The sequence below is a fragment of the Mirounga angustirostris genome, unplaced genomic scaffold, assembly GCF_029215605.1.
Source record: "Mirounga angustirostris isolate CCGP_5_RB_7025 unplaced genomic scaffold, mMirAng1.0.hap1 SCAF_2, whole genome shotgun sequence".
Taxonomy (NCBI): Eukaryota; Metazoa; Chordata; class Mammalia; order Carnivora; family Phocidae; genus Mirounga; species Mirounga angustirostris.
This window is the reverse complement of record NW_026991710.1, coordinates 20,481,978-20,496,818: the sequence shown is the minus strand read 5'-3', so window position 1 is coordinate 20,496,818 and position 14,841 is coordinate 20,481,978. Positions and strand designations below refer to the sequence as shown.

General features: G+C 42.3%; 1 protein-coding gene across 1 annotated transcript in view; it reads right to left on the bottom strand.

The window, feature by feature from the left end:
• ANAPC4 (anaphase promoting complex subunit 4) overlaps window positions 1-12,604 on the bottom strand; it is a 36,881-nt gene extending 24,277 nt beyond the window's left edge. The window contains exons 1-10 of the mRNA XM_045881374.3: window positions 12,447-12,604; window positions 12,206-12,344; window positions 9,275-9,380; window positions 7,216-7,348; window positions 4,294-4,368; window positions 4,133-4,159; window positions 3,996-4,040; window positions 3,252-3,336; window positions 2,473-2,577; window positions 521-604 (exon numbers count right to left, since the gene is read on the bottom strand). Coding sequence (XP_045737330.1) covers window positions 521-604; window positions 2,473-2,577; window positions 3,252-3,336; window positions 3,996-4,040; window positions 4,133-4,159; window positions 4,294-4,368; window positions 7,216-7,348; window positions 9,275-9,380; window positions 12,206-12,334 — 789 coding nt within the window. The 5' untranslated portion in view covers window positions 12,335-12,344; window positions 12,447-12,604. The remainder of the gene's footprint in view (window positions 1-520; window positions 605-2,472; window positions 2,578-3,251; window positions 3,337-3,995; window positions 4,041-4,132; window positions 4,160-4,293; window positions 4,369-7,215; window positions 7,349-9,274; window positions 9,381-12,205; window positions 12,345-12,446) is intronic.
• Window positions 12,605-14,841: the final 2,237 nt, after the last annotated feature.

The following is a 14,841-nucleotide window of genomic DNA, read 5'->3' as shown; positions in this document are numbered from 1 at the left end:
GCGCTAGCCTGCTGGGAGATGGCACATGGGGAGCCACCACGGCTAAGAGACACTCAGACCAGCCAGCTGGCCACTGACGCACGACCGGGCCAGGCTGCGATGAGCTGAAGCTGGCCCGGATCAGCAGAACCTTCTAGCTGGCCCAGCCCAAACTGTGGACTGACTAAGACACTGACCTACAGAACCATGGCTAATTTGGGGTGGGTGTTTATGTACAAGAGTGAACTGATATGATGGCTGTTTCCCATAAGGCTTGATTTGCAGTAAGCCTTTTCAAATTCCAAAATGTTATTTCACTTAGGGGATTATTTTTAAAAGATTTAAACTACTTTTTTCTTTTCTGGTGGGAATAGATTTTCAATTAAATTTCTTTTTCTTGTTAACGGACATTATAAGATTATCAGAATAGACACTTTATACCACAGTTAGCTTTACAGAATAAAATTTGCAAGTGTTTTATTTATAGACTGTTAGAAACTTAAGAGTAAATATTCACATAAAACAAGTTACAAATAAATACCTGTAAAAGGGCTGAAATGTGAGTAAACTTTCTAGCCATCCGAGTTACTTCAGGTAAGAAAGAGTACAATAGATTGGTTTCAAGCTATAAAATCAAAATAAAGTGAGTTACAATCACACACACTTCTTTCAAAGATAAATCAGTCCCAGCTAAAAAAAAAAAATCCTACAATTTAGAAGAGTAAAGGTCTAAGTATGTATCAGAAACACTATGTCTGAATTCTGCTACCTTTGAGCCTAATACTTTGGAGACTAAAAGAACAGAACTTTAGGATTTTCTAATCTGCCATGTTTAAGTGTGCACAGGTCACCCCTCTCTAGGTTAGCAATGCCATCTCCATAGCTAGATAAATATAATAATCTATTTTGTCACACTATTATGAGAAATTTAAGAAATGATTACAAATATACATGAAAAGTTTTTAAAGAACTATAAGCTACTGATAAAGACAAGCTAAATATCCATTACAATGGTGTAAGAATTATCTTAATAAAGCTGTTATTTAAAAAAATATCCATTACAAACTTCAAAGAAATAGTGAATCATTTTATTACAGCATCAAATGCAATCCTAGAAATCATATTTTCACGGAATCTTAGGATGAAGAGTAAATATGACCAACTATTCTGGGGAATCAGGACATCAAGAGTCCCCTGATGCTCTGAATACAACAATGAATACTGGAAAGCATCAGACACAGTGCATCCTGCATCTTTTTGTTCTACTTTTGTTTGAGAATTCGCGCATCCTTAAGCTAAGTGGCTGGGTTATTTGGCATGAAAATCTAGGGAAGGGGCGCTTAGCTGGCTCAGCTGGTGGAGTGCAACTCTTGATCTTGGGGTTGTGAGTTTGAGCCCTATGTTGGGTGTAGAGATTACTTAAAAATAAAATCTTAAAAAAAAAAAAATCTAGGGAAGACTTTCCTAAAGGCAAGGCTACAATCTAAATACTCTATAGGAGCCCACAGTTTCCACAACTTACCATATAAACAGCATACAGTACAAAAGGTGTTTTCCAACTTTTTTTTTTTTTTTAAAGATTTTATTTACTTATTTGACAGAGAGAGAGAAATCACAAGTAGGCAGACAGGCAGGCAGGCAGAGGGAGAGGGAGAAGCAAGCCTCCCACTGAGCAGGGAGCCCGATGCGGGGCTCGATCCCAGGACCCTGGGATCATGACCTGAGCTGAAGGCAGACGCTTAACGACTGAGCCACCCAGGCGCCCCAGTTTTTCCCAACATTAATTGATCACCTTACACAAGAGGCAATGTGTTGGTGAAGAGCACTGACTCTGGAGCCACCCTGCCCAGCATCACTTCCATATGAGTGATACCGAGCAAGTTCTGCAGTTTCTACTTATCTATAAAATAGGGATAATAATAGGACCTATCTATTAGATTGCCATGAAGATTCAAATGAATTATACTGAATCACTCAGTACTTGGCACTAATAAGTATAGCTTATTAGCTAATAAGTATTAGCTTTTATTATTTTTAGGATCAGAGTCCTAAGAACACACCTGATAGAGGGGTGCCTGGGTGGCTTAGTTAAGTGTCCAACCCCTCATGATTTCATGGGTGGTGAGATGGAGCCCCATGACAGGCTCTGCACTCAGCACAGAATCTGCTTGGGATTCTCACTCCATCTCCCTCTCCCCCTCCCCTTGCTCACATGTCTCTCTCAAATACATAAGTAAATCTTAAAAAAAAGAATACTTGCTACAAAGATAAACTGGTATAGCAACCAATTAACATGGTCATTAATAAACTATCAAAACACTGTTTTTATGAAAACTATACTGGGCCCTGGGAATAATCAAGTGTTCACTAGAGTAAGATTCTATATATGAGATTTAGAAGCTCCGAGTTGAGGTTTTTTTTCCCTTGCTTTGTTTTAATAACACCTTTAAAAAATGAATTTACTGTCTGCTGCTACCAGCTTTCCACGCTTACCTGGAAGTATGAGACCTCCGAAGCACCGCCAGCAGAAACCTCTGTGACCACTGACAATGATTTCAAATCACTGGATAAACACAACGCAAGACAAGTACCAACGATCTGTAAAAGAGTCAAATCCCCTGGTCCATTTAGTATTATTGCTAGTCTGCACCTGCTTATAACACAGGCAACAGAAACTCATGGAACTCTCTAAAGCAGAAACACACACGCCTGACGCCTTCCATGCATGTGCAGGAGGGAAGGTGTGTGTCCCCCCAGTCCACACCCCTCATGGACACACACCCCTCCACCAGGGGTCCCAAATCAAGTGCTGGAGAGCCTGCAATATATCCTCTTCACCTCAGAAATGGCAAGAATAGGACAGAAAAGCTGTGGAGAAGACCGAGACTTAGCAACCAGCACAGATCTGGTCCTAAGTAGAAGATCACTCCTCATGATGTTCGTCATGTTCCAGTCACAAACTGTAGCTCTAGCCCTGACTACAGACTAGAAAACCATTGAATCGTAATCAAGTGTAGCATGTCAATCTTTTTCTTAAGAAAAACTTGATTAATTCCACTAATAGTACCTGATCTTCATAGATACCCTATCACCACTATTTTATCTTAGTAATAAAATTATCCTCTTAACATTTAAAAATGAGTAACTCCAATAACTGAAACTGAGAAAAATACCCTGGTGTTTTAATTTTTTTTCCATAAATCAGTTAGCTGGTATATTCTAGGTGGTATATTCTAAGAGAAATGACGTGGAAAATTTTAAAGGAAACTTACCCCCGTGACTCGAGCAATTTTGAACATTCCATACGCATAAAGCTCGATAAATCCAGAGCTTCCTCCGAGGACAAGAATATTAAGCCTAATTAAAAGGAATGTAACAAGCTGAGGACATCAGAGAAGACCGAGTTCTTAAACCAAGATATAAGTTGTTCTTGCTCTCAGATAATCTGCATGCTAAGGCTTCCCTGTGGGGAAACTGAAACCCCAAACAAATTCACCAATACTCAATATTCAATCACACTGGGCTTCTTCCTTTTCTCAAAGGAACATAAATTTGCTCTAGCCTAAAAAACATCGGTTTATAGTAAAATAAGGCTATAGTATTTTAACAACTACTGTATTTATATACTCTCAATAACAACACAATCCTTTTTCCACCTAATAGAAAGTGCCATTAGTTGTTTCATGGCTCTGATGCTAAATGTATTAAAAGGGCTTTAAAAACTTGAAATATTTAATTTTAATTTCAGAAACGCTAGTAACATCTATCCTCCTTTACTTTTAAAATAAACAAAGATACATTATAGTATTATTGAACTTGACACAATCAAAGACCATACAATAAAAACAAGTAAATAATAGACACTAATGTCTGTATATTGTTCAGTGGTGTTTGTCAGCAGGGAAATAACATGACACATAAAGGAACTGCCCTTGAAACTCTGAACTCTTGTCTCAAATATCAAACACCAACTTTAAGAAATTAGACTTGTTATTTAAGATATTTGCAAACTTTACCTGACGTCTCCCAAAAGCTTAATAATTTCATCAGAATTTTCTTCACTAAAATATAAAAATAATTGGGTTACCTTTCAACTACATCTTTCAACTAATAAAAGATTATTTTACCTGAAAACAAAAAAGGCATATCTTACCTAAAGATTTTTGAGGTGTTGCTGTAACTAGAGAAAAACAGAGACTAGTGTAAAAAGCAATAGAAATATGTTTTCAAAAACGCATGAGAAAATGATCACAGTGTCAAAGGAAAGAGAAATCTGCAAGATGGATTCCAGTGAAATTAAACTCTGATACTTACTTTTTTGGCAGGGTAGGTAGTTTAGGTAAGAGAAGATTTGATTCATCCTCAGCATTATAAAAGGATGTTAGAACACTGAAAAGAAAAGCCAAGAAGAAGCATTACTAAAACACCAAAGATTTTACTTGTTTTTCCATTAAAAAGTACTTTTTTTAAAAACTGCCCAGTTTTACATATTATATACATTACCAAGTAAACAGATGCCACACATACTTTACTATTATAAAACAGTCATTGTAATAATCACAGACAACAAACAAAAAAATAGGAAATTCTTCATTTACAAGGGGCCTTGTTTCTGGGGGGGGGGGAAACCCAGCCACTTTACACTTAGAGGAATAAATAATTTTCTCTATGTATTCAGTATTACATACTAAGAATTTAGGTTTTTTTTTTTTTTAAAGATTTTATTTAAGAGAGAGCAAGCAAAAGAAAGAGAGCGAGCATGAGCAGGAGGAGGGGCAGAGGAAAAGGGAAAAACAGACTCCTCGCTGAGCAAGAAGCCCGACATGGGGCTTGATCCCTGGACCCCAGCATCATGACCTGAGCTGAAGGCAGATGCTTAACTGACTGAGCCACACAGGCATCCCAAGAATTTATGATTTTTTTAACTCTCATCTAAGAACCATCTAAACACATATGAGTATCAAGGGTGAATGTGGGTTTTAAAGAACACTGCAGTAATTATCTCATTTAACTGTGGGTTCTACGGCTTATATACATTTGGGGATTTGACAATCCAGCAAGTATCTAAGACGACACTACGCATTTTGAAATAGTCTTGCTTATTCCCTTTTCTCAATTTTACCTCCAAATAAGGGTGGTAATAAATGAGTGAAAAGGTGACTTGGCACACGTTTTTTTCCCACTTTAACACAAACTTGGTGTCCTGAGAGATCCTGGAATCTCCACATTATATTTCTAAACTATTAGTAGAAAGTATGTTAGGATACACTTAGCAGGGACCTTGAATGGGATAGAAATGACATGGTATACTCTGCTCCTCTAAGCATTGAAAAATTCACATGACCATTCGCAACCCTGGATTATTTGATGATGCATTAATTATAGATAAATGTTTTATCTATAGTGAATTTCAAACACCAGGTGAGATCCTTATTATTCAATTTTTTATAGACTCCCCTTTAGTTAATTTGAAATTAAGTTAAAAGTTTATTAGAAAGGAAAAACTGGGGCGCCCGGGTGGCTCAGTCGTTAAGCGTCTGCCTTCAGCTCAGGTCATGATCCCAGGATCCTGGGATCAAGCCCTGCATCGATCGGGCTCCCCACTCAGTGGGAAGCCTGCTTCTCCCTCTCCCACTCCCCTTGCTTGTGTTCCCTGTCTCGCTGTGTGTCTCTCTCTGTCAAATAAATAAATAAAATATTTTTTAAAAAAAGGAAAAAAAGAAAGGAAAGACTGTGGGTAAGAAAATTATCACATTTCCTAAAAAAAAAAAAAACTTTTATTTTCAGTATTAGGTAAACCCATTTATTCTTTTTTTTTTTTTTTTTTAAGATTTTATTTATTTGCGAGAGAGAGAATGAGAGACAGCATGACAGAGGGTCAGAGGGAGAAGCAGACTCCCTGCTGAGCAGGGAGCCCGATGCGGGACTCGATCCCGGGACTCCAGGATCATGACCTGAGCCGAAGGCAGTCGCTTAACCAACTGAGCCACCTAGGCGTCCCACCCATTTATTCTTTAGGCCATCTTGACTGCAAACCTGGTAAATGACTTGAATGTAGACTAAGGCAAAGTTATTTTCATGAGACCAGGAAACTATCAAGACCACAGACACAGAAAGAACTCATTCAATATCAAAACAAAGCACTGAGGAGCACCTGGGTGGCTCAGTCAGTTAAGCATCTGCCTTCAGCTCAGGTCATGATCCCAGGGTCCTGGGATGGAGCCCCACATTGGGCTCCCTGCTCAGCGGGGAGTCTGCTTCTCCATCTCCCTCAGCCCCTCCCTCTGCTCATGCTCCCTCTCTTTCTCAAATAAAATCTTTGAACAAACAAAACAAAACAAAACACCCCAGAATGCTCAACTTAGCACTTTTTGTACTCTGAGGATATTTACAAAGATGCAAAAAAAAAAAAAACGCCCAAGCTCCGAAAGAAATGGGTGGCAAAAAGGAACAAAGAACCTCAATTTGCTAATCGGTAATTTTAATTTCTATTACTTGAAAGTACAAATCACTACCCACAGAATTTCACTCATACGTGGAATTAAGGAAGAAAACATGAACACACGGGAAGGGGGGGAAGAAAAAAAGGAGAGAGGGAAACAAGCCATGAAAGACTCAATGACAGAGAACAAACTGAGGGCTGATGGAGGGAGGTGGGTGGGGGATGGGTTAATGGGTGATAGACATGAAGGAGGCCACTTGTGATGAGCACTGGGTGTTGTATGTAAGTGATGAATCACTGAATTCTACTCCAGAAACCAATATTGCACTGTTAACTACCTAAAATTTAAGTTAAAAAAAGAAAGAAAGAAATAAGAAAGTATAAAGCACTGGGGCGCCTGGGTGGCTCAGTTGGTTAAGCGACTGCCTTCGGCTCAGGTCATGATCCTGGAGTCCCGGGATCGAGTCCCACATCGGGCTCCCTGCTCAGCGGGGGGTCTGCTTCTCCCTCTGACCCTCCCCCCTCTCATGTTCTCTCTCTCTCTCTCTCAAATAAATAAATAAAATCTTTAAAAAAAAAAAAAAAAAGAAAGTATAAAGCACTGATATTAACTACTAAAAATAAAAAGCAAAGAAAAATCTTAGCCCTTCAGGCATATAAACTGAAAACCCAAAGTTAAATGCAGCGTGCCCATGCTCAACACTCAGATCCTCCCAAGTGTCTGTTTTAATCCCGGCAGGCGCACAGCTGTCCCACGGCGGCTGCTGGAGTCGTCCTTCCAATCCTTCCTCTACCTGCTTTCTGCAGTCACTTCCATCCAATGCATACAAGACACTGGGGCCTCCACAGAGAAGGAGTGCAAGCTTTCAGGTTTCTCTACATCGCACAAAACGATTTTCTTGGTGTCCGCAAGAGCAAAGGCCAAAACTGAAACAAGAGACGATGAGGACGACTTACTGTAACAGTCAAGAAAACGAAATGGCTATTTCACTTCTTGCCCAGTTTTACTATTTTAAATGTATCATCATCATAGAAATTATTTAACCCAAAAATCCTTCCTTTAAATAATATTTTTTAAAATGGAAAGCTATCTTTACATGTAGTTATGCTGTCATCTAAGCTTATTTTCAAAGGCTCAAACTCTCATGAGTGACCGACTACTTTCTCGTGTACTGCACTTAATGTCTTACACATCTTACACATCAAAGCCTCTGGACTGGAGCCCTGCTTCCAAGCAGAAGATACAGAACAGGTCTCAACAGACAAACAATAATATCCTATCACCAAGATATGCTGGTCTTGTGAACGTGCCTAAACGGTGAGAAGTGATTCCATCTGCTTAGTTCTTAGAAAGTTCAGTATTCCCTTTTGTTCCTAACCCTTAATGGGAAACGAGACCATCAAATGCTGATGAGTCTTGTTTCTTTCACTGTGGCTGAATTATCTAGTATAGTCTCTCCACACAGGTCACTAACATCTTCCTAACACATCAAATAAAGAATTTCTGGGTGCCTGGGTGGCTCAGTTGGTTGAGCAACTGCCTTCGGCTCAGGTCATGATCCTGGAGTCCCTGGATCGAGTCCCGCATCGGACTCCCTGCTCGGTGGGGAGTCTGCTTCTCCCTCTGACCCTCCCCCCTCTCATGTGCTCTCTCTCATTCTCTCTCTCTCTCATATAAATAAAATCTTAAAAAAAAAAAAAAAAGAATTTCTAAGTAGAGGGCTATGCATTTCACGGTATACCAAGACACACAATTTTGCAAGATGTGAGGCAACCCACATCTCCTCTTCTTCAAACAATTTAAAGCAATCTTGAAATAATCCTTACCTAAAAAACCTTATTTCACTGTCCAAAAACACAGGGCATATTTTTTTAATGATAAAAAATTCATCTACTTATATACATTTCAACACACACAGACTTTCATGATTTATTTTTGAGATTCTGGTGTTTTTGGATGAATAGTGCAAGATCTCATGATGTTACTTATAAAAGTCCTCTAATTTTACACATACCCTTTTTTTGTTTTTTTATTAAAAGATAAAACGAGAGCTGAACAGGCTTTCCGGGTGTTTTTACAGACTCATTTATATTTACCAGGAAAAAATTAAGCAATAAGGAATACATATCATTTTACAAAAATGATTCAGTTTTTTTTCCTTAAAGCACCAATGATAACAGATGAACTTTAAGCTGTATCATTTATAGCATTTTACTGTATTGACTCTGTGTACAGCAGCTCAAATCACGACTGTCATTGCAAAAACAACAGGTGGAAGCGTAAGAAGCTACAAAATAAAGGGCACGCGGAGAAAGAGGAAGGAATGGGGTCAGAGCTGACAGTCCTTCAGGTGAGACAAGCATTCGTGCCAAGAGAATATTTATGAGCTACACATTTAATGTTAACATACATTTTGGGGAGAAAAGACCACAGTGGTACTTGACAGACTAGTGAATGGTAGATGGAACGTGGGCCATCAGTGCAGGACAAGACAGCGCCAAGAGCAAAGCCTAAGTATTTTGTACATTCCACAGATTTTATTCTAGTTTATATGCCTGAAGGGCTAAGATTTTTCTTTGCTTTTTATTTTATTCTAGCGTTACCTTTGCCAAGAAGTCAAATTTCATTTTAGAGAGATCTCAGCCAAGAAACAACACAGTAAAATTAATCTCAACTCTACGAAAACACTTCAAAGCTTCCAAAAAGCAAAGCTCCGAAGCTGATATTTAGTATACAATAAGAATATAATAAGAACAATAAATTCTTTCAGGAAATAAGCTTTCTTTACAAGATACTTTTTTTGTTAATAATAATAATAATAATAATGTATTTTCAAAGAATCCTATCATTACGTTTGCCATCTGGTCTCCAAGCCAGACAGGTCACTTCCTTTCCTGTATTTTCATTTGGTGGAAAACTCCAAACTCGATGAAAACTTGCAAGTCGGTGAAGTAAAACCTAAGACAAAACAGATACATGGCAAAAAATTAAAAATCCATTTCCGAAACTGAAATAAACCTAGATCCTCACTATAACTCTTTAAATATAATCTCAAGCATAATATTTAGCTATCAGAAGAAATTAGAAGACAACAAGGTCTGAATGAACTGAAGGTATATTCAAAGTGATGGGTGAAACAAAACCTAATTTAACCCTGTACTCTATACATTTTCCTATCTTCTATGTCAATAAGAGACTTATCTTTTAGAAAGAAATAAGGTTGTCCAAGAAGATCATGACAGAAAAAGAAATAAGGAACATAAAAAGCAGAAAAGTAGCTTTAATAGTCAAATAACACCAAACTTGGAATCAGACACCTTGGGATGGAATTTCAGCTGTGTTGCTTACTGGCCATAGGTCTTGGGCAAGTCACTTAGCCATTCTAAATTTCCACTTCCACACAGGAAAATTCCTAGGGTCAAGATGTGCCCCAGAGCTCCTTCTGACTCAGAAATAAGGCTGTCCCTACTCCATCCTCTACACAACCACTGAAAATAAGGAACTGCATGCATCCCTGCAGACCCTCCCACACCTTCTCAGGTCCCCACACTCACAGCTTCACCTCTCCCACTTTAGCTCACAGCACTCTTCACTCCTGGTACATTGGCCCCACAGGGAATCCTTCATTCCCTAAACACAGTGCTCTTCTCCAAGCCTGTCTCTGCCATCCCTTATTTCCAAAACCTTTCCTCTGTGCCCTCTGAAATTCACAACCAGGTATCATCAAGATGCCCATATCCATCTAAAACTAATGATGTAATGTATGGTGATTAACATAACAATAAAAAATTACTGGGGGGAAAAAAAAAGAAGCCCGTATCTTCCTTCTCTTCCCTGAAATGTGTTTGTCACCCAAGGACATCGCTTTCCAGCAGGATTCTCAGGTAATAGCCGTGCTGCATCCCATGTTCCCCACTCTACTGGGCCAGGAGATGAAGGTGGTTTCCTCCTTGATTCCAGATGCCATTTCTGGATGACTTTTCTTCTCTAAAATCCTCTAACTCTGAATCATATGCAATCACACCATACTACCCACTACCCCTCTTAACTGCAGTTCCCTAAAGACCCCTAGGCCATCCCCCTCATTCCTGGAAGATCTGGACTCCTGTCTGACTCACTCATGCTTTCCAACACTATTCATCCCCATTTTTGGTGATTTCAAGAGCTACGATGTCCTGGCTTTTCAGTGCTCAAGTACCTTTCTTCCAATGGTCACGTCTTCCACACAGGTCACCTCAGTCACTCCTGGGGTCATGCCCTTGACCTTGTCCCTACAGTTACAAGTGCTGCCATAATGTCTCAAACTTCCCACCTTCCATCACTGTCTCTATCCTTCTAGTTCATCCCTACTAATACCCAACTTCAATTCTCCAACCTCACCAAGTCCTACAACCCACTGATCCCACCTACTCATTGTCCCTCACTCACACATGCCCCCACTTCCATACTTAATCCAAGGATCATCATTACCACCGCCCCTCTGACATGTAACTTTAACTCCCTTGCATCTTTCTTGCTATGTCACATTTGCAAAACAACAACCCTGTGAAACCCAACCGTGCCTACACCCACCCAGTCGAACAGAACAGCAGAGACACAACCGTGCTCACTAGATTCCCTCAAACTGCAAGACCACTAACCTCCGTGGCTCTTAACACTGACCAGCAATCTTACTAAGTTTCCCTAGTCTGCCTGCCTTGTCAGCTTTTCATACCCCGCCTTTCCCCGCAAACTTCCAGTATTTTCTCCTCCATCCCCACTCCTGGACAGCACTCTCTCTTCTTCACTGAGGAAATGGAAACAAGTGCCCACTATCACATCTACACATCTAGTCGCACCGATGCCCCATCCTCTCCCTTCTGGCCTGCTGCCCTGGCTCTCCTCTCTAGGGCATGAAGAGTTCCAAGGCGCAGTGGCAAAGGAGAGGGACCAGAGGACACCACAGAGGGCCTTGAGAAAGGAGCCATCAAGGCCTGATGAGAAGCTATTGGTAGTCAACAGAGTGAGGCAGCTTTGCAGGCTGCTAAGTATTCCTTACCACCTGGTGGCCACACCGGTCTGCACACAACACAACTCTCACCCGGCCAGGTAACTCTCAGGAAACCTGCCCAAAGGCCAAAGGAGGACAGGTGGAGAGCTGAAGGTTTCCTCACACAATGGCTGCCAGGTAACCAGGCCTCTCAGGAGAAAGGTAGAAGCTGCGGGTATACCTGACGAAGCCTAGTGCGATACGCACTAGAAACGCTAAGTGACAACACTCATGTACACCCCGTCAGGACCCCAGGGACGCATCACTCCCTTCCTAAATGTAAAGGTATTTTTAACAGGACGTGGCGATCCGGTCCACGGTAGGAAACCTGGACGAGGGATTCTGCATTTTTTAACGTATCCTCTGCAGCAGCTACATGCATGCACATTCGCAGCTCCTGTGACGAAACCGTAAGCAAATTCAGGGCTGGGTCTGTGCATCTACTATTTCTAGTTGATGACTGACACATTATGCGCTCTTAAAAAGCCCGTTTAACAAATGACTAAAAGAGACCCGGGGAAAGCAGGGCTGTGCGACTATGCTGTGTGAAAACTGTTGTTTTCGCCATGAAATACGGGAAATGGGCACATAAATGATCCTCCCCCGATATGCTCCCTTCTACTTCCACCTAAGGTTTACAGCTGCTTGGAAAGGAAGGGGGCGGGGTCCACATGCGGCCCAGCGAGTCCACAAAAGGGGAAACTGAGGCTGGGCCAGGCTGCAACGCGCTCGCTGTCGGGTCGCGCTCACTCACCTCGCCTGCCGTGTTGGCCAAAGCGATGAGATCCCGCTTGGGTGACCAGACCAGGAAAATGACCTCCTGCGGCAGCTGCTTCTCTCCCACCACCCGGAAGGACGGAAAACAGGTCGGAAAACGCAACATGGGGGCGGCCCTGCAATGACACCCCGGTCAGAGGCCGGCAGGGGCCTCCCGCGGCCGCCCCGCCCCCGGCCCTCCCCCGGCCCTCCCCCGAGCGCTCCGACCCCGGCGGTACCTGGGAGACCCCGCTCCGCGGCCTACGCGGTCCCGGCCGCCTCTCCCTCCCTCCACGGGTCGCGCGCCCGCGCCGCCCCGCCGGCCCGCCGCCGCGCGCTGCAGGCACTTCCGGCGCCCGGACTTCCTCGCGAGAGGACCAGGGGGCGCGCCGGGCGGGGGCGCGCCGGGCGGGGGCGCGCCGGGCGTTCCCGAGGCCGCACTCCCGCCCGCAGGTAAGGACGCGCGCCCGCCGGCCTCGTACGTTTTCCGGGAAGTTCGCTGCTAGGGGGTCACTGGGCGGGCATAGGTTTGGGGGCGAGGCCTCAGAGACTTCGAGGAAAAGGGACGCAAACACTAGGTTCTGATCGGCTGGAGCCTCCCTTGACAGCCTCTAAACGGGTAGTTAACAGTCCCAGTTGCTCAGTAGAAGCACCTGGAGAGATTTATTTTTTAAACCCCTCCCCTGCCCAGGCAGCACCCCAGATCAATTAAAAGAGAATTGATAAGGAATGCGAGCATTTATTAACTCTCTAGGCGAGTCCAGTTTGCAGCCAAGGTGGGAGGGCCCTGCCCCAAAAACTCTGAGTAGGCAAATACCTTGATTATCCCATTAAGCCTCAACAACTCATTGGTGGTAGTAGACCCACCGTAATAAATGAGGGCTGTGGGCTCATCCAGGATTTATCCTACAGCTGTCTGAGGATCTACCAGGAGAAAGAATCTGAAAGAATCTGGGCTACACAAATGCGCAGAGCATGAGCTCTGCCCTAAAAGGCTTATAGTTCAGCTTGGTCAACAATAAGATGCTGCTTTATGCAGGACAAATTTAAATGTTAGCATGTTCAAAAGTTGACATAAGTTATGACCCCGGTTTAAGAGAATGTGACCAAGTGCTGCCAGTGGCTCAGTTGGTTAAGTGACTGCCTTCGGCTCAGGTCATGATCCCGGAGTCCCGGGATCGAGTCCCGCATCGGCCCCCCTGCTAAGCAGGGAGTCTGCTTCTCCCTCTTACCCTCCCCTCTCTCATGTGCTTTCTCTCTCTCTCTCAAATAAATAAATAAAATCTTTAAAAAAAAAAAAAAAGAATGTAATATCATCCTGTGATTCTTGAACTTAAAATCTATGGTAGAAAACCATCTACCTTTCACTTATTCAAAGGAGAAAGTGGTAGAATCTTCAAGTTTAACAAGCCCCATCTTCTTGCCCTCTATCTGGATCTAGCCCCTGGGAAGTAGGTGTCAGAGGTAGATTCATTCATTCAGCAGCAAATACTCGAGGCACTATTTTGTGGCACTGTTCTTACCTGATGCCTACCCTGCTTCCCTCTCAAGAGATAGGCTTTTCCCCTTGCCTTTGCTGCAATTTAGCATGACCCCCAAATTCTTCCAGAGGCAACATTTTTCTTTTATTATTTTTTTGTATTATTGTTTCAGGGGTACAGGTCTGTGATTCATCAGTCTTACACAATTCACAGCACTCACCATAGCACATACCCTCCCCAATGTCCATCACCCAGCCACCCCATCCCTCCCACCCCCCTCCCCTTCAGCAACCCTCAGTTTGTTTCCTGAGATTAAGAGTCTCTATGGTTTGTCTCCTTCTCTGGTTTCATCCCATTTCATTTTTCCCTCTCTAACCCCCATGAGCCTCTGCCTTGGTTCTCAAATTCCACATATCAGCGAGGTCATATGATAATTGTCTTTCTCTGACTTATTTCCCTTAGCATAATACCCTCTAGTTCCATCCACGTCATTGCAAATGGCAAGATTTCAATTTTTGATTGCTGCGTAATATTCCATTGTATATATATACCACATCTTCTTTATCCATTCATCTGTCGATGGACATCTAGGCTCTTTCCATAGTTTGGCTACTGTGGACATTGCTGCTATCAACATTGGGGTGCACATGCCCCTTCGGATCCCTACCTTTGTCATCTTTGAGGTAAATACCCAATAGTGCAACTGCTGGGTCATAGGGTAGCTCTATTTTCAACTTTTTGAGGAACCTCCATACTGTTTTCCAGAGTGGCTGCACCAGCTTGCATTCCCACAGACAGTGTAAGACGGTTCCCCTTTCTCTGCATCCTCGCCAACATCTGTCGTTTCCTGACTTGTTAATTTTAGCCATTCTGACTGGTGTGAGGTGGTATCTCATTGAGGTTTTGTATTTCCCTGATGCCAAGTGATGTTGAGAACTTTTTCATGTGTCTGTTGGCCATTTGGATGTTTTCTTTGCAGAAATGTCTGTTCATGTCTTCTGCCCATCTCTTGTTTTTTGAGTGTTGAGTTTGACAAATTCTTTATAAGTCTTGGATACTAGCCCTTTATCTGATACGTCATTTGCAAATATCTTCTCCCATTCTGTCAGTTGTCTTCTGGTTTTGTTGACTGTTTCAGAGGCAACATTTCTAA